The sequence below is a fragment of the Capra hircus genome, chromosome 18, assembly GCF_001704415.2.
Source record: "Capra hircus breed San Clemente chromosome 18, ASM170441v1, whole genome shotgun sequence".
In the NCBI taxonomy this organism is placed as follows: Eukaryota; Metazoa; Chordata; class Mammalia; order Artiodactyla; family Bovidae; genus Capra; species Capra hircus.
Window position 1 is genome coordinate 36544882 of NC_030825.1, and position 21522 is coordinate 36566403.

The 21522-nt window shown below is 48.0% G+C and overlaps 1 protein-coding gene and 1 non-coding gene across 2 annotated transcripts in view; one reads left to right on the forward strand and one right to left on the reverse strand.

Moving 5' to 3' along the window:
* The window catches only part of RANBP10 (RAN binding protein 10), a 58080-nt gene that overhangs the window by 15910 nt on the left and 20648 nt on the right, over positions 1–21522 (reverse strand). Inside the window, exon 4 of the mRNA XM_005692156.3 lies at positions 1585–1752. Coding sequence (XP_005692213.2) covers positions 1585–1752 — 168 coding nt within the window. The remainder of the gene's footprint in view (positions 1–1584; positions 1753–21522) is intronic.
* TRNAG-CCC lies at positions 19085–19157 on the forward strand. The gene has a single exon. It is a non-coding gene; the product is annotated as a tRNA-Gly (tRNA).

Consider the following 21522-nt stretch of genomic DNA (forward strand, 5'->3'; position numbering starts at 1 on the left):
TCGCGTCCCATGGCAGGTGCTATGCTCTGAGCAAAGTAAGGACAAGCTGAAGAGAGGTAAGGAGGGCAGGGGTTCAGAGCAGAGAGGCAGGAGTGGGCCTGGCTTGGAGGGGCAAGCGAAGCAGGATTTGGGCAAGGACTGAGAGCTCATAACAGCAGGCCCTGGATTCTGACAGCAGAAGAGTCAAGAGGCAGGAAATGGTTGGAGTCCAAGAACAGAGGGGAAATGAGTCCTTGCCCTGGAGCAGCTAGGTCCTTACAGCTGGATACCAGCACTTACAGCTAGGTGGCCATGGGTCAGGGGAGGGTTTCCCAGATGTGCGCTGGGTCAGCTCTGCGGCATCTGTGCTATGCTCCTGGCTGCCCAATCTGGGCCGTGGCATCTGACTGCCCTGCTGAGGAATGCTGGCTCCTGATCACCTGCCATAGTAGACCTGATTTCCACACAGGTCCGCTGATTTTGCCCGGGCTTGGAGAAGTCACAGAGAGGGTGTGGGGAGTGGCAGCCACCTTCTGACTGCCCCTGAAACTAGGGGAAGTAAGCCTCTTATGAGTTGGGTTCAAAGTCAAATGCCCAACTCCCTTTCGTGGCAAAGCCTCTGGTCAACCTTGCTGGTAGGGTTCTGCCAGATTGGAGACCTCTGCAAACTCAGGCAGGCCTGCCCAGCAGTTAGGTACCACCTCACAGCCACTCTGGCTGTGGGTTCCACTCCCTCAAGGGCCAAACAGTACCCACCCCTGCCAGGGCAAGGTGTCAGAATAGCCAGAGTTCCCCTCTCTCTGAAGCTAAGTTTATCTGTGTGTACAGGACTGCTCTGCAAGGGAACCTCCACTTGCCTGCTGCTGCTCCTGGATTTCTGACTGGTTGATGGCACCACTAATCCAGCTTCTTTCTCATGTTCCCTTCTCGCCAGTGTGCCCCACCTGTCACTAACCCATGCTGCACCACCCCAAGGCCTCTGCAGGCCTGTTCTCCACTGTCTGCACCCATCACCACAGCTATGTCTCAGGTCATCTGCCTCCTCCTCAGCTCTTACTCCCGTCAGTTCATCCTTCTCAGTTTAACCAAAGGGATCTTTCCAACATAATTCTGTCGAAGCTGCTGTCTGTTAACCACAAAAAGGCCAGAAGACACCTGGCCCCACCTGACTCCAGCTTGTCTGTCTACCTCGTGTACTAGAGCAGCCCTCGCTGTTGCTCCTTAGCAACCAGCACCCTACAGAAGGGCCAGCCAGAGTCTGGGCCCAGGCAACTGGCATACAAATCACTTCCACTGTCCAGCATGTTCTAGAGCCCCTCAAACTTCTTATCAACCCTAAACCTTGCTCCAGTGAGTGTCACACATGACCATGACATTATTCTCCCTCAGCACTGACCCAGGCTCAATAAATGCTGTTGAATGGATGGATTAGCAAAGGCAGAACCCCTATACACTCCCTTCCCCTTTCAAGGCTCCGATGCTTAGAAAGGGCTGCAGTTCCCCAGAGCTCAGCAGAGGATATACGGCACGACTCTGGCTTCAAAACCTCTCGTCAACCAAAGTGGCTCCACAGGGCAGACCCTCCCAGGTCCCCTATGTACCCACCAAGGCTATGGCCATTCTTGGTATAGAAGCAAGTGCCGTTGATGAGGTTGACACAGCAGCCAATCACGTCTCCTGTAGTGAATGTGGGACCGTAGGGTTGGCCAGTCCCCGAGGAGCAGAAGGAATGCCCATCATCACCATGGTAACCATAGGAATGCTTATCCCAACCTGTGGAGGAAAAGAGAGCAAGAGCTGAGGTGAGGTACTTGAGAGAACAAGACAGTCAAAGAAGCCCACTCAGGCTAAGCTCTAGCCTCCAGCACCTCACCAGCACGCCTGGCCTCTCAGAGCTGGCTGCGGGCAGGGGCTGGCTGTGTTAAATGAGCAGTGAGTTCAGCAAGTCACTGCCCTGAGGGGCTGAGGCAGCCCTGCCAAAGAAAGAGCCCAAGCTGGGGTTAACAGGAGCCAAAAACATTCATGCCCTGGAAGGGACTTACCAGAGGGCCATGAAACAAGGAGGAAACTGGGGGAAGCCTCATGAAGGAGAAGGGGCTTGAACCGAACTCTGAGGTATATCATGGGGTTTTTTAATGCTTTTTAAAACTGAAGTATTATTTACATGTAATAAGAGTCTTCCTTTTTAACTGACAGTTCAACAAGTTTTAACAACTATTACCACCACCACTATCAAGATATAGAACATTTCCATCAATCCCAAAAGTTTTCCCTCATGCCTCTTTGCAGCAGATTCCATTCCACTCACCCCTAAGCCTTTGACAACACTGATCTGATTTGTTCCTATGGTTTTGCCTTTACCAGAACGTCATATAAATGGAATCAAACGGCTTCCCTGGTGGCTTAGTGGTAAAGAATCTGCCTGCCAACGCAGCAGACATGGGTTCAAACCCTGGTCCAGGAAGATCCCACATGCCATGGAGCAACTAAGCCCAACATGCAAGACAGCTGTTGAGCCAGCACTGCACAGCTTGAGCGCTGCAACTACTGAAGCAGTGAGCCCTAGAGCCCATGCTCTGCAACGAGAAGCCACTGAAATGAGAAGCCCGTGCACCACAACTAGACAGTAGCCCCCGCCCGCCACAACTAGAGAAAAGCCTGGACAGCAATGAAGACCTAGCACAGTCAAAAATTTAAAAAATAATTTTAAAAAATGGAATCACAGAATATGGAGTTTCTTGTGTCTAGCTTCTTTCACTTGGCATAATGCCTTCGAAATTCATCCACATTGTTAGGCGTACCTGTATTTTGTCTCTTTTTATTGCTGAGTAGAACTCCATTGTATGGACATACCACAGTTTGTCCATTTACTAGTTGATAGCATACAGTTGTTTCTAATTTTTGGCTAATATGAACAAAGCCACTAGACATTAGTATACAGGTCTTTGTACAGACATATGCTTTCATTTCTCTTTATACTTAGATGGGGGACTGCTGGGTCACAAGATAAGTCTATGTTTTACTTGATAACAAACTGTCCAACTGTCTTCCAAAGCGGCTATACTGTTTTGCATTCCTACCAGCAATGTATGAGTTTCACAATCTCACCAGCACTTGGTACTGTCAGCTGTTTTTTGTTTCTTCTTTTTCTCTTAAGACATTTTAATATGTACACAGTGGCTGAATTTGTATTTCCCCAATGTCCAAGGACCTTAAGCACCTTTTCATATACTTCTTTACATTCAGTTTATTAGAAAATTATTGAACTATCTATTCAAATCTTTTTTTTTTTTAATTTATATGGAACCATGTGAAGTCACTCAGTCATGCGTGACTCTTTGTAACCCCATGGACTGTAAGCTACCAGGCTCCTCTGTCCATGGGATTTTATAGGCAAGAGTAATGGAGTGGGTTGCCATTTCCTTCTCCAGCAAATCTTTTAAAAATAACTGGTTTGTAAATCTTATTGAGTTGTAAGAGTTCTAGATCTATTTTGGATACAAAATGTGTTTTGCAAACATTTTCTTCCAGTCTGTGATTTGTCTTTTTTCATTTTCTTAACAGTATCTTTCCAAGGCCTGTGGGATTTTTTAAACCATTTTTTAAAATTTGAGTATAGTTGATTTCCTGCTGGGATTTTTGACTGGGACTGTACTGAATCTACAGATCAACTTGGAAAGAATGGGAAGTGTAATAATATTGATTATTCAAATCCACGAACATGGTATACTTCTCCATTTATTCAGGTCTTCTTTAGTTTCTCTCAGCAGTGTTTTGTCAAATTTATCACTAAACACTTTACTTTTGATGTTATTATGTTATTTTAAAATTTTAATTTCTAATTGTTTCTTGGTATTATATCAAAATATAATTGATTTTGGGGGTGGGAGGATGGGGTCAAGGTTTCTTTCTGGAGTGATAAACTTGTCCTAAAATTAGAGTATGATACTGGTTGCACAACCGTGCAAACATGCTAAAAAAACCACTGAACTGTACATTTTATTTCTTTTTTGGCTGCACCATGCAGCATGCAGGATCTTCAGTGACCAGGGATCAAATCCATGTCCCCTCCACTCGATGCGTGGCGTCTTAGCCACTGGACTGCCAGAGAAGTCTTGAACTACCCACTTTAAAAGACTAGACTTTGTGGAATGCAAATTTTATCTCAATAAAGCTATTGAACACACAAATGTATTTGACTTTTTCTTTATTCATCTGGTATCCTGCATCCTTGTCAAACTCACCAATCAGTTCTAGTGGCTTTTATAAAGAATGCAGTGCCCACTGAAAAAGGGTTCCTAAGCAAGAAGCCACCCCACTTCCCACTTACAAAGAACATATGTGTAGTTCAGAGAAAGCATCAGGAGCACCAGACTTGAGGCCACAGGCCGAGTTCCTGGCATGGAGTCTCCCAAGACAGGCTTCAGTGGCTGAAGCTACTAGAAACCCAAACTTCTGCTCCAGGGGCCTGGGATGCCAGGGACAGTGGTGGGGCTCTCTCACTGCTGTCTGACCAGCACAGCCTTCCCTAAAGCCAAGCCCACTGCTTACCACCTCTTGAGGCCACTGGCTGTTGGGGGAAGACTGTCCAGCAAAACCACTGTCCATTCTAGCTCTCCGCAAAGAATCCTTGTAGAGGGGCTGGCTTGCTGTTGCTATCATCCCTCTCAGAACTATGCCCACAGTTGCTGACTGATGCCCACTGAGTTCTCTCTTTTGCCAGTGCATCAAGGTTTGCCAGTGCTTGCCCTCTGAAGATTTCTACAACATTCTTTGGTCCACCCCTAGTATACTGCCCACACTCTTGATCAGTCCTGGTTCCTGTTGAGCCTCTCTGATCACCAGTCACGGTTTCTGGGGCTGTCCCTGTCTCACTCACCACTTACTAAGCCTCCCTCCAATCCTTGCCATCAGGAATCTGAGAGATGAGAGATGAAACACAGGTGTGTGCATACATATGGAAGTGTATTGGTGTGCAGTGACTAGTTCCAGTCCACTTCTTTCTCACACAAGGATGATCTGGTGTGACAGATCTTTTGTGCAGATTCTATAGTCTAGAAGATAGAAGACACTCGCTGGAAGGTTTTCCTTTGTTTCTTCTTTCAGCCTTCTCCAACTGATGCAGCAGGTACTCTTTAGAAACAAATGCAAATGTGGCCATTTGATTTACTGAAGCTAGTGAAATCATCACCAGAACCGTTTCCAACTTAGTCAGTGACTCAAGGATATTTGTGAGCTATTTCTGTCTCAGTGTATGGGAGCTCAATAGCCATCGCCAAAACAACAGATGTTTATATTTTCAAAGACCTAAAATAAAAATTTGAGTATTTTGAATACTTTTCTTCAAAGATAAACTATGTAATTATTTTGACAAACCTACCATAGAATTTTTGGATTTTTAACTCAAGCTATTCAAGCTATAAATATGGATTTTAAGTTTTTAAAAACTAAAGAGCTCAAATAAAAAACCCAAAATATCTATTTAGAGTCAGTTCAGGATTCACCATCATCTCAGTTTGACTGAAAAATAGATACATTTTCCTGTTTTGCTTTTCTTCAATCCCCAAATGAATTTTTATCAGTTATACAGACCTGCCCAGAGGAAGAAAATTCACAATTCCTGTGGCATACTGGATGTGAAGTGAAAGTTGCTCAGTCATGTCCGAATCTTTGAGACCCCATGGACTATACAGTCCAAGGAATTCTCCAGGCCAAAATACTAGAGTGGGTAGCCATTCCCTTCTCCAGGAGCATACTGAATAAGGCCTCCCAAAGATGTCTAGGTCCTAATGTCCAGAACCTGTAAAATATGCTACTTTGCATGGCAATAAAGATTTTGCAGAAGTGATTAAGTCAAGGCTCTTGAAATGGGGAGATGATCCTGGATTATCTGGGATGGGGAGAGTACAGTAGTGCAGTTCAAGGATACACGTAAGAGAGAGGCAGGGGTGTCAAGTAAGAAAAGGTGACATGATGGTGGAAGCAGAGAGAGAACAGAAGATGCCATTACACTCTGGCTTTGAAGATGGAGGTCGGGGGCCATCAGTCAAGGTGTGTAAGTGGACTCCAGAATCTAGAAAAGGCGAGGAGGTAGATCCTCCCCAACAGCCGCCAGAAAGACTACCGCCCTGCTGCCATCTGGGTTTCAGGACTTCTGTCCTCTAGAACTGTAAAAGGACTGTATCGATCCACTACTACTGTAACAGCCACAACAGGAAACTACTACAGTCTGCTATGGCTTGCCTGGAAAATCCCATGGACAGAGGAGCATGGTAGGCTCCCACAGTCCATGGGGTCGCGAAGAGTCAGACACGACTGAGCAGCTTCACTCACTCACTCACGGCTACAGAAGAAGTTTCTGAGCGTTTGGAATGATCAGTGCAGAGAAGCAACACCTCAGCTACTTGTCTCCTGCTCTTCGAAGCGCTATGAGGTTAAAAGCTTCTCAAAGAAGATCACAGAGCTGTAATGTATCTTCAATAGAAGCTATCATTTCATAGCCAACATTTTTTCCAAACACCATTAAGAGCTTGCATGTGTGTGTGTCTGTGTGTGTGTAAGATGTGTATGAATGCATGTGAAAGGGTTTTTAACTTGGGATAAAAACAGAATGTGAGTATGTGGCTCATTTAGTAACAGTGGCTGCAGCAGCAGCAGTTTGGTTTAAGACCGCTGTGCTACTTTTCCATCTTCTGAAAAGAACAAGCATCATCCAACTGTTACCAAAGGCCTGCTCCATGGAGGGAGCAAATGAGGGTGGTGGGTGGTGTGAAAGGAGCAGAGAAGATATAACATCTAAGTAAATCAATGAGCAAACAAGAAAACACCTGGCAGGAAAAATATGCTCTGAAAAAAAACTGAGCCAGATGATGAGCTGGAAGTGGGAGTGGGGATGAGGACTGACCCCTGAGCAGAGGTCAGCTTGACCAGAGTATCAGAAGACAGAACTTTCGAGGTAAGAGGAATGAGTTCAGCATGTCTGAGAAACAGAAAGGCAGCCAGTAGGGCTGGAGCTGAGTGAGACTGAGGAAAGACTGGGAGTGGAGTCAACAGGGTTTGCTGAACGTGGGCGCTGACAGCATGAGGGGAAATGAAGACGACTCCCAGGTTTCTGCCCTGGGCAAATGGGTGGATGGAGGTACCACTCACTAAGAGATGGGGAAGATGGACAGAAGGAAGAGATCTTCAGGACACGTTAAATCTGACATGTCTTATTAGACATCAAAGCAGCTGGGTGGCAATACAGGGCAGGTGAGATGACTGTGGCTCATCCCAGATGTGGTAAGGTTGCCATGGGGAACACTCACTAAACAAACAGTGGTGTGGACAGAAAACTTCAAGTGAAGTCACTGGAGGATTTTCCTATGCGCTATCCTCATACAATGGCTTTCTGTTTTCCTTTGGGAGAAAAATTCAGGCTAGTCAAGGACTAGAAAGGGCAGAACAAACACAAGAGAAAGGTACCAGAAGCCCAAAATAGACGAGGACATGTTAAAGGGCACAAAGTCACTCGAAATGGATTCAGTCACCCCCGCCCTCAATGAACCTTCTCCCCAGGGCTTGAGAAGTTGGGCAGCAGACAGAAGGGCTCCCCAGGAGGTGCTAGTGGTGAAGAACCTGCCTGCCAACGCAGGAGACGTAAGAGACATGGGCTCGCGCGCGTGCACACACACACACACACACACACAGCAGATAGAAGCTGGACTGCACACAAACACACACACACGACAGGAGCTGGTACTACAAGGCCATTGTTGAGGTATCGGGCAGACAGAAGAAGAACTGTAAGGCCAAGGCCTAAACGCTGCTGCACATTCTGCAGTGACTCTGGTTTTTGTTGTCAGTCTCAGGCTAAGGTCCTAAGGAGAGGGGATCTGGCTTCTGTTAGAAAGAGACACTGCAGTCCTAGATGCCAGGGTAGCTCGTGTGTCCTGAAGGGCCTCTGCAGTCTGCTCTCTCACACAGCACTGTCCCTTCTCAGGTGGCAGACCCCGGGCCGTCACTCACCTTCTCAGACCTTGGTTCCCTTTTCTACAAAATCAGGGGGAGCAATTAGACATCACTGTCAAACGGCCCTAGGAATCTACTTACAAGAACACTCCAAGAGTCCAAACCAATCAGTAATTATGGTAATCCCCATCTGAAGGCTGAGGAAACTGAGGCACTGAGAGGCTCCACGAAGGCCTATTGTCTTGTAGATTACACTCTCAGAGGCTTGGATCTCCTATCTTGCTTTTTTTTGGGGGGGGGGGGCACTGTATGATGCAGTATGTGGGACCTCTAGTTCCCCAACTGGGGATGGAACCCACACCGCCCCCCTCAGTGGAAGCATGGAGTCTTAGCCACCCACTGAACTGCTAGGGAGGGCCTCTGGTCTCCTATTTTCTGAGGGACTTTCAAGTAGGCTCCAAGCAGGTACCCATGAGAGTGAAGGTGAAGCCTCCTCCTTCCTGGGGTGGTCCCCGATCCAATCACAGGGAAGAGGAAGATGCTCTGAAGACCAGACTGGGCTCCATCAGCACAAACTGCAGGGAACCCCAGGCTTCCAGAGCCTAGGCTCAGCCACCTGACCAGCGCTACTCCCTGTAGGTGACTGGCTGGGTTCCGTCAACTTTTAAGAAGGGACTGGGCACCAGCAGACTGGGTACCATGCCGCTGGCACCCAGCCCCCAAGGCTGTGGGAACAAACAGCAGGATCGGGGAACAAGGAGTGCCAGGATATGTCTGTCTGCCAGCCCCCTTCACTGGGGGATAGCACTCCTTTTCTCAAGAGGTAGCTCCTCCCATGTGCCAACCCTAGGGCTCCAGTGGGGAATGCTAATCCTAGGGACCCTCCTCCCTGACCCAAGCTGACCAGTAAAAGATCTTCCTGGAATATCTGTACAAGGGAGCTGGGAGGAGAGTAGGCCTCAAAGCCCTGTGCTGCCATTGTTTCAACCTCATGTAGAAAGCCAGTTTGATAGACTAAAGCTAATAAGCAGAAAGCAGACAAAAGACAGGGAGAGAGCCTGAAATCCCAGATGGCATTTGAGTCCCCAAGACTTTGCACCTCTCTTTGCCCTGCTTGAGGGCTGGCTGACTCAGCTGGTGAGAGATGGGATTCTCACCCAGGAAACAACCAAAGTTCTCTGACTAAAGGGGCCACATCCAAGCATCTTTACGTTGCCTAACATGTGGCCCACAGTAGGTGCTCAAGAAATATCTGTTGGAATGGAAAGGGAAGTGGGTTGAGGGCTGGCAGGACACCTGAAGCACAAGCCCCTGGGGTCAGGCCATGCTGACTGACATACCACCCAGGGGCCATCCTAGGCTCTACTGAGAGTTTGGTTATTGTGACTTTCTTTTTAAGAAAAGCTAAGTAATTAGAGCAATCTGCCTGCATCATGCCCCCATTTGTATAGATTAATGGTAAAGCCACTTCCAGACCCCCCAAAGAGGCTACAGACCTGGCTCATCCCATGCGAAAGTCCTGTAACTTTTCTGGGTTTCAGCTTCCTCACCTCTGAAGGAAGGCAGCTGATGTAAGTGTCCCTGCCAGCTCCGGAAGAATCCACAGTTCTTAGTCCTCCTTCGCATTAGGAGGGTCTAGCAACCATGGTCTTTCCCCGACCTCTGCCTAGGTGAGTCTCCCCTGCAGCCCTATCAACCTCAGCTCCAGGACAGACCTCCTCCCACCTCCCATTCCTGCCCCGGAGCCAAAGTCAGCCACTTTCTCAGTGTGGACCCTGGCAGTCACCCCTCCCTGGACGAGCCTGGTGTGAGGCTGGGGTGATGAGACCAGGAATGAGGGTTATCACCCTGGTCACAGGGCCAGAGCCAGCAGTCTCAGAGGATAGCAGGCTGTGAGGGCCAGAAGAGAATGAGGGGCTCAGCTGCCCTTCAGGGAAACAGCTCCAGGGGCTTGGGGACGGCGGATGCTGGTGCTGCGCAATAGGGATGGCACTGTGACAGTGAGCACCACCCAGCTACCCATTCTTCCCTCTCCAAAAAGAACCAACTCCGTCCCTCCCACAGAGAATGGATGGGTTGTCAGGCTGGTGCCCACACAGAAAAGCCTATCCCTGCCACGTCAGACACCTACCAGATGCCGGTGATGCAAGGAGAAGCCACGCCACATTCAGGCCAGAAGGCAGGAGGCCCCAAGCGTCCCATTCTGCTGCTCTGGCACCACCCACTTCCCTCTCCATCATTACCGGAGGGGAATTCCCAATCACAGAGGTACGGGGGTGGCTGAGGACAAAGCTCATCATCTCGGCACTCCCAGATGCCATCCCTGGTTAGAGCGACCTTGAGGTAGGCGACTCCCTCTAGGGGGTGCCAGGGACTCCAGCGTGACTGCTCCAAGAGCCCCTCCGCCAGCCACTCCCATCTGCCAGGACATGTCGAGGGCTCAGTCCCAGGGGAACTAGGAAGGGAGGGGACGCCTACTGCTGCATGGAGAGATTTCCACATCATCACCACATTAGCACCGAAGCAGGGAGCGGGGCTGGTGCTGTGCCTGCCTGCCAGGCTCTAGTCCTGGCCCACAACTGACCAACACACAGGCTCCAGCCCAGGCCTCATAAACCAACCAGCCTGAGCGCTGGCCCCTAAGGCACCATATCAGCCCTCTCTCCCCAGCAAACAGATCCTGATCATCACTGGACTTTGAGATCAGGAAGCCTTAGGTCTGAATCCCAATTCTGTCACTTCTTAGCCCTCTGGGTTCCCTTGGCTGAACGCTTTCAGGGTTGACAATGGGCATGGAAAATCAGCCCGCAGGGGGCACTCCCCAGCAAGCTTCCCTGCCCCCTCTCTCTTTACCACCAGCTCCCTGGTCAAGCCGGTACTTCACACTTCCTCTTCCTCCTGCCTTGAGGGAGTGAGCAGGAATGGAGCCAGCTTTCCTAACTCACAGCCCACCAAGGGCAGCACCAGGACCGCTCCACTCTTACCGGTCCCTGGCTTCCTGGGTAGGTCACCTGGCCCTCAGAGCACTTGGCCATGCTACTCGTGGGGTTGCCAAAGAGGGAAGGCGCTGGGCTGGCTTGGCCAGGGTGCTTCTGAAACCTGGGGTTGCTGTGGGGGAAGCGCGGATGTCTTAGGAGATCCCCTGGCAGGGCTGTTTCTCATGCGTGGTCACTCACTCAGGGTGAGCCCTCCCTGGAAATCCATCAGATAATTGTTCTTCCGATAACCTCAAACATCTTAAAAAATCTGATGGGATTCACAGCCTGGAGTAGGTTGACAATGGATAATGGGAAAGCGAAAGAGATTTTCTCATCCAGTAAATTCTGTGAGGGCAGTATCAGCAAAGCCTCATCACAGCGCTCACAAGACTGTTACCCCAAGCTCTAGGAAACTTAACACCAAGAACAGGACCAACACAAGCCGCAGGTGATGACTCTGACAGCTCCAGACTAAAGGGGCTAGAGGGGTCCTGGAGGGTCTTGTCTTTACGGCAGCTCAACACGAAGACCAAGGCAAAGTGGGCAGGAGGAAAGGCTGTCTCTGTAGACAGCTGTGACTCTAGGAGTCTGTCCTCATCGGGGCACCCAGGCCCTCCACTGAGGTAGATCCAGGTGTCAGCTGAAGCCCTGGGCAGGCTGAGGGACTATGCAGCCAGCACCTGCATGTGAAGGGGTCTTCCACAGGTCGTACCTACTCTCAGAAACAGATACCCAATCACCAGGAGAGGCGCAGGGACAGCCGGGATGGGTGGGTCTGGCCAGGACATGGCTCAAGTGGCATGGGCACATTTGGCAGGGCTACCTGCCCACACCTCAGGCTCCCAGAGGACAAGCCAGGTCTCTCATCCATGCTGTATCAGGCTAAGGAAAGGGGTGACCCTCTCCCCTAAGCTCAGGTGCAACCTCAGCTCCCTGGCCTTGGTATCTCTCCTCTGGAGTTGGGTTTGGCTTGTTCTTCTTGCTGCTAAGCTCCTCCCAAACATCTGGGCAAAGTCACTGGACAGATGACCCCTGGTGAGGTAAGCGCCTGTGACGTCCTGCACCTGCTACCAGATCCTGAGAAGTGGGCATGGGTAAAACCCTTCCCCAAAGAAGGCCCAGAGGGACACTGTACTATTTCCAGGAGCCCTACATCCAGACTCCTTCGACTCAGCACCAAGGAGGCAACAAGAGGCTGAGCAGTAACCGGTCCCACTCAGCTCTTCCCTCATGTGGCCCCAGTCTCCGGCCACGATAGACGACACTTGATAATCTCTGTTTGCAGAGACTGACAAACTCAGGTTTCAGAACTGGCTCTTTTGCTGTCGATGAAACCTTTTGTCTCAAAGGACTTAACTTGCCCTGAAAAACATAGCCTTCAATCCATAATTTTTACTTCTGTGCTACAGAGAGGTGGCAGCTAGTATCTGGAAGAAGAACAGGACACTGTAGACTAGAAATCCCCAGGCCCAGGAATAACTTACTTGTTACCTTAGTTGAGGGAAGAAAGGCCCATGCAAAAGGACCACGGATTTAACTGGCCACGGGGCCAAGAGCATTGCCTGCCCAGGCAAGGGCTGCAGGGAAGCAGAGAGCTCTGACACAAAACAAGCTCCACAGGAGGGACTAAGGAAGGCCCTGCGGCACCAACATCATTAACTCCAGTGAGCCACCAGGAGTTTAGACCACCCTCTGCCTGGGCCGCCCAGTGAAAACTGTTGCCAGAGCTCCAAGGCCCCTAGGTTTCTCTCCCTCCACTCCCGCCGGGGTCATTTCCCAAGGAAACCTCAGAGACAGAACAGAATGAGAAAGGCAGTAAGGGGATGAGACATACTCAGCACAGAAACCCCAACCTATCTTCCCACAGCCCTGGTCCTGGGAGCTGCTCCAGTGGCTTCGGGGCCCCTCCTGCCTGTCCTCCTTCCCCAGGCCAGGCTGCCTCGAGACACCCAGAGGCATGAACACAGAGCCAGCACCTGCCAGCTTCTTCGCTTCACCAGCCTCAAGGGATACTCGCTGGGGAGGCTTGCATGGCGCCTACCATCGAGCCTGGGTTCTTGAGGCCTGTTCCCAGGGGTGTTGCTGGCATTAGGAGGGGTATCCCAGATGCCCAGGGGCACTATGATGGTTCAACCCACCCAGTGGGAGAGAAGTATGACTTCCCCACGGAAGGGACTGAGCAGCCCCAGGGCAGACCCCTGGGAAACAATGCAGATCCTGGGTTAAAAGATGCTCCAAAGACAGGTGGTTACCAGCGGTGAATCTGAAGGGGGCTCATGAGCTGTGGGGAACAAGGATCTCAGCCCACGTGGAGGGAGACAGAAGGAGCCCTCCATGTGGTGGGTACAGACAAACAGCATTTGCAGCCTACTGGAACCCACCTCCGTGCCACCTGCACAAAGCCACCTGCTATTGCTACCTGCTCTGAGCAGACACCTTCCTCTGTATCTTCAGGAGCACAGAGAGGAAGATGTCCAGCACTCCGTTATTTGTTGCTGCACCCTAGCACCTGCCCTCAGGAGCCTGACATGGACCCTCACTGGTCTGTCCTGATCTCTGTTATCTGCTGCTGCTTTCCCGTGGCACATGTAGATATGAAATATCAGCTGTGTGCAGAAGGTGTCCCGCCCAGGAGAAGCAGGGACGCAAACACTCCCAGGGGTGTGCTCCTGATAGCCCACTCTGAGTAAGGAATGGGCGTAGTAAGGTCAGCTCCAGGGAGAGGAAAAGATGCTCACTGGAACCCGAGGATCATGTGGGATGAGCAGACAGTCCCTCCACCAGCCCCTTCCTCTCACCCCTACCAAGTCCCGGTTTCCAGGTGCCATCTGCTTCAGGAGATATGCCCTTATCCCCAACTTCCAGCTGTGGTTCTTCCAGCTGCTTCTTTTCCAACATTTCAAGGAAATGATGCCCCAATGGGCCTGGGCTCTCCTTTGAGGGGTTGTAATGATGAAAGTAATAGATGCTACCCCAAGAGAACATCTGCCTCCTCCACAGAAATGGCAAGGAGGAAATGATTAGCTGTCCAGCTTGCTTCAGACTTGCTGCTGCTGTCCAGCTAGGCTGCCTAGTAACACAGCCTAGTCTCCCCAGCCCTGTCTGAGGTACAAGACACAGAAGGAAGATTTCTCCTAGCCTCACCCCCTTCAAAGCACCTGAGCCTGGGAGGAGCCCAAATCCCCTCTACCCACGCCCGACTTTCTTCCTGCTTCTCCAACCCAGGGATCACAGCCCATGTGCTCTGCTGCCAGCTCAACAACGGAAGGGTTGGGCTGCAGGTACACTCACCTGCCCACAGACCATCCTGACTGGCTTCAAAATCATTTAGCCAAGTGTTCTGACAGTCTTATTTTGGCCACACCTGTTCCTGGGTTCACACTTAAGGAGGCCAAAAACACCTTATAAAAGATAAACATCAAAACTTCGACATCTTCCAACAGAAACCTTTGACCATACAAGCTACCACATGCCCATATGTTCCTGGGGAATGACTGAACACAAGGCCTCATTTGAGAGGCGCTCTCTGTTACCACCTGCTCCCAAGGCCAAATGAGACCCCCAGGGTGGCTACCCTCTACCCCCGACAGCCTTAGAGGCAAACACGTCCTCCCTGAGCATGTACAGGAAAACCGATAAGAAAACACTGAAGACATCAACATCCCGACTTTGGTTGCTATCCATCTTCATTCTTCATAATTCAACTCCAGCTAATTCACTACACACGTCTACTTAAATACAGAAAGCACAGCACTAGAGAGAAAATGTCGTTTAGAGTACACCTAACTCCACTCTGATGCACAAACACCCATTAAAGACTTTTAAATATATAGGTACTTTCTTCCTCAGACAGGAAAAAAAACTTTATCAGTAACAATAAGCTAACACTCTTGAATCCCCTTTTCCTGTATCAGGCACTATTCTAAGCACTTTAAGCACTCAATCCCCATAATCATCCCATATATGAGTTAAGTACTAGTATCACATTGAATTTACATATGAGGAAACTGAGACCCAGAGCAGTTAGGTGACTTGCTCCAGGAAACAAAGCTGTCAGGATGCAAATACAGCATGACTCCGGAGTCATGTCCTCAGCCACTGAGCTACACTGCTCCAGGAGCCAACCACAACCCGAGGGTTGGCTTCCTCACACAAGCAAAAGTGAGCCAGTAGCTGGTTCAACCATACTCAGCTCCGACACACAGGAAAGGGTAGACAGTCAACCCCCATGCACAATCAGTGCCACGACAGGGCAGTGCAGGGAGGCTGAGCTCCAAATGAAGGCTTCTAGCCCAAGACAGGCTGCAGGCCAGGGAGACTTGACTCAACAGTGGTTCCAGAACCACACTTGGCTTACTACAGCCACTGCATTGAGGCAAAGCCCAGGGAGATGCAGGAATGGCCTGCTCCCACAGCCCAAGGGCATCTGTCTCACTCTGGGAAAGCTGCTATAGAAAAATGTGACCCACTCCCAAGGAGTTCACAATCCAGAAAGGATGCTGGGCAAATGTGAAGGAATCACATGGGGCAAGGTTAAATGTCACCAGACATGCAATTAGGGCTGAAGGGATCGGGAAGACTGCACGAGGGCTCACAAGCAAGGAGGACACCTCCAGGGCAAGAAGGACATCAGCCAAGAGGCAGAGAAGGAAATGTGTGCAGGGTGTTTGGGGTCCCACACAGACCTGCTGGTGTGCAGTGTGTGTGGAGGGTAAAGGTGGCAGAAAAAGGTGAGCAAGGGCCACAACACCTGTGTCTGATGGGAAGGGGTGGGGGTCAGAGGTCCAAAGCAGGCAAGGGGCAGAGTGTACAAGGGGAACAGAGAACAGAGGCCCAAGGCAGAGAGATTAATCAGGAGGCAATGAAAATAGCCCAGTGGAGAAGCTACAGAGGCTGGAGGAGCAGTGGAGGAGGAATAGAGAGGAAGGCCAGATTAAAGAGATGCTTAAGAGTAGTAGAACCATGGGATGAGGGAAAAGGAGGATCCTACTTAGGGGCCAGGGTGGACAGTGCTGTCAACAGAGACTGGGAACACATGAGGATCTGAGTTTTGCAGGAAGATAAACCTCACTCTGGGGCAAGCAGGTTCACTGTCTACGAGACCTTAAGCAAAACGCTGAGGATTCGGGAAGTGCAATCCGCTCAGAATGAAGAAAGGAGTGAGCTGTACACTCTTGCCCGGAGGGCCCTTCAGCTGCCCCTTCATTAAACTTTCAGGACCTGGCAAAGCACCGGCAACCATTCAGGGGCCACAGTCTGCTGGGTCCCTCAAGGAAGGAGAAAATTGCCTCCACCGTCTCCATACCCACATCACCCAGCTATTAAAAGTTCTAATCAAGAATAAGGCCCAGATGGGAAGGCCCTGGAAATCCAGTGGTTAGAACTCGTGGTTAGTGCTTTCACTGCAATGGCCTAGGTTTGATCCCTGGTCTGGGAGCAGAGTCCCACATGCCACGCAGTCCAGACAAAAGACAAGAATGAAAGAGACTCCCATGGTGGTCTAATGGCTGAGACTCCACGCTCCCAATGCAGGGGGCCTGGGTTCGATCCCTGGTCAGGGAACTGGATCCCACATGCCTCAACTAAGACTTCACAGGCTGCAACTAAAGATCCCACATGCTGCAAGTAAGACCTGGGGCAGCCAGACAAATAAATATAAAAGAATAAAAGAAAAGACAGTCTAGAGCGTGCGTGTGTGTATGCACATGTGCGTGTGCTCGCGCACGCGCGCGTGCATACACGCACGCACACACACACACACACACACACACACACACACAGGAATACTACTCAGCCATAAAAAAGAACAAAATAATGCCATCTGCAGCAAGAGATCACCATACTAAGTGAAGTCAGAAAGACAAATATCATATGACATGACCTAAATGTGGAATCTAAAATATGATACAAATGAGTTTATTTATAAAACAGAAACAAATTCACAGACATAAAGAACAAACTTCCAGTTACCAAAGGGGAAAGGAGGGATAAGGGAAGGGATAAATTAGGACGCTGGGACTAGGAAATACAAACTACTACATATAAAATAAACATGGTCCTACTGTATAGCACAAGGATTTATATTTAATATCTTATAATAAATCATAGTAAGAAAGAATATGAAAAAAGAAAAAAAAAGACAACATAAAGAATAGGGGAAAAAATGGCAAATTATGTCACTGACAAGAAACTTATATCCTGAACATATAAAGAACTCTTACAACTCAATAATAAAAAGATTAATAACCCAACTTAAAAACAGTCAAGTCACATGGTATGGCCAAAAAAAAAAAAAGCAAAAGATATTTAATAGACATTTGTCCAAGGAAGATAGATAAATGGTCAATAAGCACATGAAAAGAGGCTGATATTATTAGTCAGGGAAATGAAATGAAAGGCACAATGAGACACCACTTCATACCCACTGGGGCTGCTGTTTGTAAGTGGCTCAGTCGTGTCTGACTCTTTGCAACTCCATGGACTGTAGCCCGCCAGGCTCCTCCGTCCATGTAATTTTCCAGGCAAGAATACTGGAGTGGGTTGCTGTTTCCTACTCCAGGGGATCTTCTTGGCTCAGGGATCAAATCCAAGTTTCTTGCATCTCCTGCATTGGCAGGCATTCTTTATCACTAGCACCACCTGGGAAGCCTCATAACCAATAGGGTGGCTATAATCAAAAAGACAGATAATTATAAGTGTTGACAAAGATATGGAGAAATCAACCCTTATACACAGGCCAGTGGGAATGTAAATGGGGCAGCCACCATGGAAATCAGTCTGGTAGTTCCTCAGATGACTGAACAGTGTTACCATATGACCCAGCATTTCTACACCTACATATAGTCAAGAGAAATAAAAACACATGTCTGTGCAACAGCTTGTATATAAATGTTTATAAAAGCATCAATTATAACAGCCAAAATATAGAAATGACCCAAATGGCCATCAACAGATGCAAAATGTGGTATGTCCATACAACAGAGTATTATTCTGCCAGAGGAAGGAATGAAGCTCTGCTATGTACTGCAGTGTAGATGAACCTCAAAAACATTAAGCTAACTGAAAGAAGCCAGTCACAAAAGGCCACATATTATGTGATTCCATTGGTATGAAATCTCCAGAACAGGAAAAGTTCATGGAGACAGAAAGTAGATCACTGGTTTCCAGAGGCCAGAAGGAGGGAAAATCCAGGAATGACTATTAATGAGTATGGAGTTTTTATCTGGGATGGTGAAAATAATCTGGAATTAGATAGTAGTGATGGTAGCACAACTTTGTAACTATACGAAAACCATGGAATTGTATACTTCAGAGGAGTGAATTTTATTGGATGTTAATTGTATCTCAGTTTAAAACTACATAGAAAAATGAGACTGATAACAGTAATTGTTCTTTTTTAATAATTAACAGAATAGAGTCAACTAATCTAAAAGATCAATCACGAAGGTGTTTCCAGGTTCTGATAATATTAATCACAGTCATTTTCCTAAAAATTAAGAGAACCAGATGGGCAAAGCAGAATATACTAAAAGCAATGCCACAGGAAACAAGCTGCTACTTGAACCAGCTAATAAGAGAGGAAGAGGACACAAAAAATGTCCTCCCCAAAGAGCAACTGGCCCTGATGGATTCACTGATAAATTATTCTAAACTTGCAAATAGAAAATAATCTACATATACAGCAACGAAAATAAGGAACCCCCCCAAAGACCTAGTAGGATTCTTCTCAAATAAACCAGATATGTTGAGTTACCTCAGTATACACTCACAGGCATTTATATATTTAACTGTCTACTTCTAACCAAATGTTTCCAATTCACTCTTTTAGGACAAGGAAAGGAAGTTTTTTTATTAAACCATAATCTACCACCTCCAGGAGCTCCCTGATATGCCTGAGTTCTTACAGTTCCTACTGCCCAAGATCCCTAGTCTGCCCTTAACCCCTTCTAGAAGGCCTCTTCTAAATTAGGTACTCCTGAACTAGCAAATCTGACTGCATCTTGCCTCTGCTTAAAACACTCCTGCAACTTAGCCATAAAAAAGGAACAAAATAATGCCATTTGCAGCAACAAGATGAACCAAAAGACTGTCATACTGAGTGAAGTAAGTCAGACACAGAAAGATAAACATCATGTTACCACTTATATATGGAATCTAAAAAAAAAAAAGTACAGACTTCCCTGGTGGTCCAGTGGTTAAGACTCTGCATTCCCAATGCAGGGAGCACAGGTTCAATCCCTGAGCAGGGAACTAAGATCCCACATTCCACATGGATGCCAAAAAAAGGGGTCAGGGGAATAAATCAATAAAAAATAAAGGATACAAATGAACTCATTTACAAAACAGAAGTAAAGTCACAGATAGAAAACAAACTTATGGTTACCAGGTGATAAGGTGGGGGAGGGATACACTGGGAGACTGGGACTAACATATATATACTACTATATATATAACATAAATAATAAGAACCTGCTGTGGGAAGGGGGTTCAGGAGGGAGGGGACTCATGTATGCTTACAGCTGATTCAAGCTGGTGTACAGCAAAAACCATCACAATACTATAAAGTAATTATCCTCCAATTAAAATAATTTAAAAAAAACTTGCTGTATAGCACAGGGAACTCTATTCGGTACTCTGTAATGGCCTATATGGGAAAGAATCTTGGAAAAAAAAAAGAGTGGCTGTATGTACAACTGATTCACTGTGCTTATACACCTGAAACTAACACACCATTCTAAATCAACTACACTCCAATAAAAATTAAAAAAAAAAAGTCCTGCAGCCCCCACTGCTTATTTACATAAAAGTCTAGGCCCCTTGCCATAGTAACAAGACTCTTCCCTCAGCTGGCCATCCTGACTGTTCCCAGGAAACCATCCCATCACAGCAGACAACTTAAGATATCCACTCACAGGCCCCATAGTATCGCTGCCCAAAACCATCTGGCAAACTCCTATCTGCCCCTAAATATCAGGGTGAAATAGCACGTCACCCTGCTGTGGAGCCATAACCATCCCTACCACGACCCTGCACTACATACACCTGAATCTATCAAGAGGTACATCACCCCTCTAACATCTCATCTGGAGTTAACACCAAAGTCTCAAACTCTAGACACAGCTAAGGCCACCACCATCACTCCCCTCCCACCAACCATACATCTAAACGGTCCAAATAGCCTTCATGTCAACCAATGGCCTCTTAGAAACTAGATGAATCTGGCAGGAAGGTTTTAACTACTATCATTCTCCATCTCTCACTTCACCACCAAAATACATGCAAGTAGTTCCAGGTATAACCATTTTTGAACGATTCTTCTGGTTTTGGAGAATGTATGCTCAACACACACACACACACACACACACACACACACACACTGACCCCAGAAAATGGAAGAACGTATGCTCAACACACACACACACACACACACTGACCCCAGAAAATGGAAGAACGTATGCTCAACACACACACACACACACACACACACTCTCTCTCTCTCTCTCTCTCTCTCTCTCTCTCTCTCTCTCTCTCTCTCTCTCTGACCCCAGAAAATGGAAAGCACCAAAGGGGATTCTGATCTTCCAAACACAGCACTGAGGTGAACAGTGGCAGGCCCCCATCATTCCTGAGAAGCGAGGGGGTGTCTCCCCTCTGTCCCTACCTCTGTCCTGGGCTAGGTCTGCCCAGCCACTCAGCCAGTCCTATATCCAGGAAAGCCAGAGGCATCCATCATTCCTAGGGTGAATCCCTACCCAGATGCAACCTGATCCCTAGTTTCCACCTTATGGAATAATCAGGGAGATGATCAGATATGGCAGGAAGGAAAACCCTCAGGAGCTGGCAGGCAGAGTGAAAACAAAGACAGGTGCCATATGCACGGAACACTGAGGCTCCTTTCTCTTGCCAAAAGACAGATGCACCCGTGAGGCTGTAAACAAGGCGCTAGCCCTCCTGTGTTAGTGCGGGAACTAACACCTTATCCACTGTCCCCAAGCCCCTTCTCCCTACAGTCACCTCCCGTGCCCAGGCAGAGTCTGACTTCACAACAACATTGCATTAACAATGTCAAAGCATGTGACCCTCAGCTCACCTCTAAGCAGCCCAGAGGGGTCAAAAGCCCCATCTTATGAACAAGACAGAGACTAAGCCAGCTCCACATGGCTCCATCTCAAGAGTTTCAGGTCAGTTCGGGCAGCCCTTGAACCCCTTCTAACCTCATATGCTCCACTCCCTGGATCCTGGAGCCAGTGGCCATGTGAAAACGGTTCTTACTAAAGAAGGATGAATGTGTGGAACCCAGAATACCATGCTTTGCACATGGTAAAAGATTGCATCCCGAGACCAGCTAAAAGATAGGCGTGAGGACTTCTTGATGAAGGGGCTTTTCGTTATTTTATTTATTTTAAAACAGATAACATATTCACAAGAAAGAATATTTGAAAGCTTCAAAAGAGAAAAATTTTCTTTCCAGTCCTCTCCCCAGTCACCCTGATTCAAGGGACAGCAGATATTTTTAAGTTTTTCTTTAACTTTCCAAAGATATTCTATGCATGTACAAACAGATATAATGATGTCCATTTTCTCCTTTTTTTAAAAAAAATTTGGTAACATATAT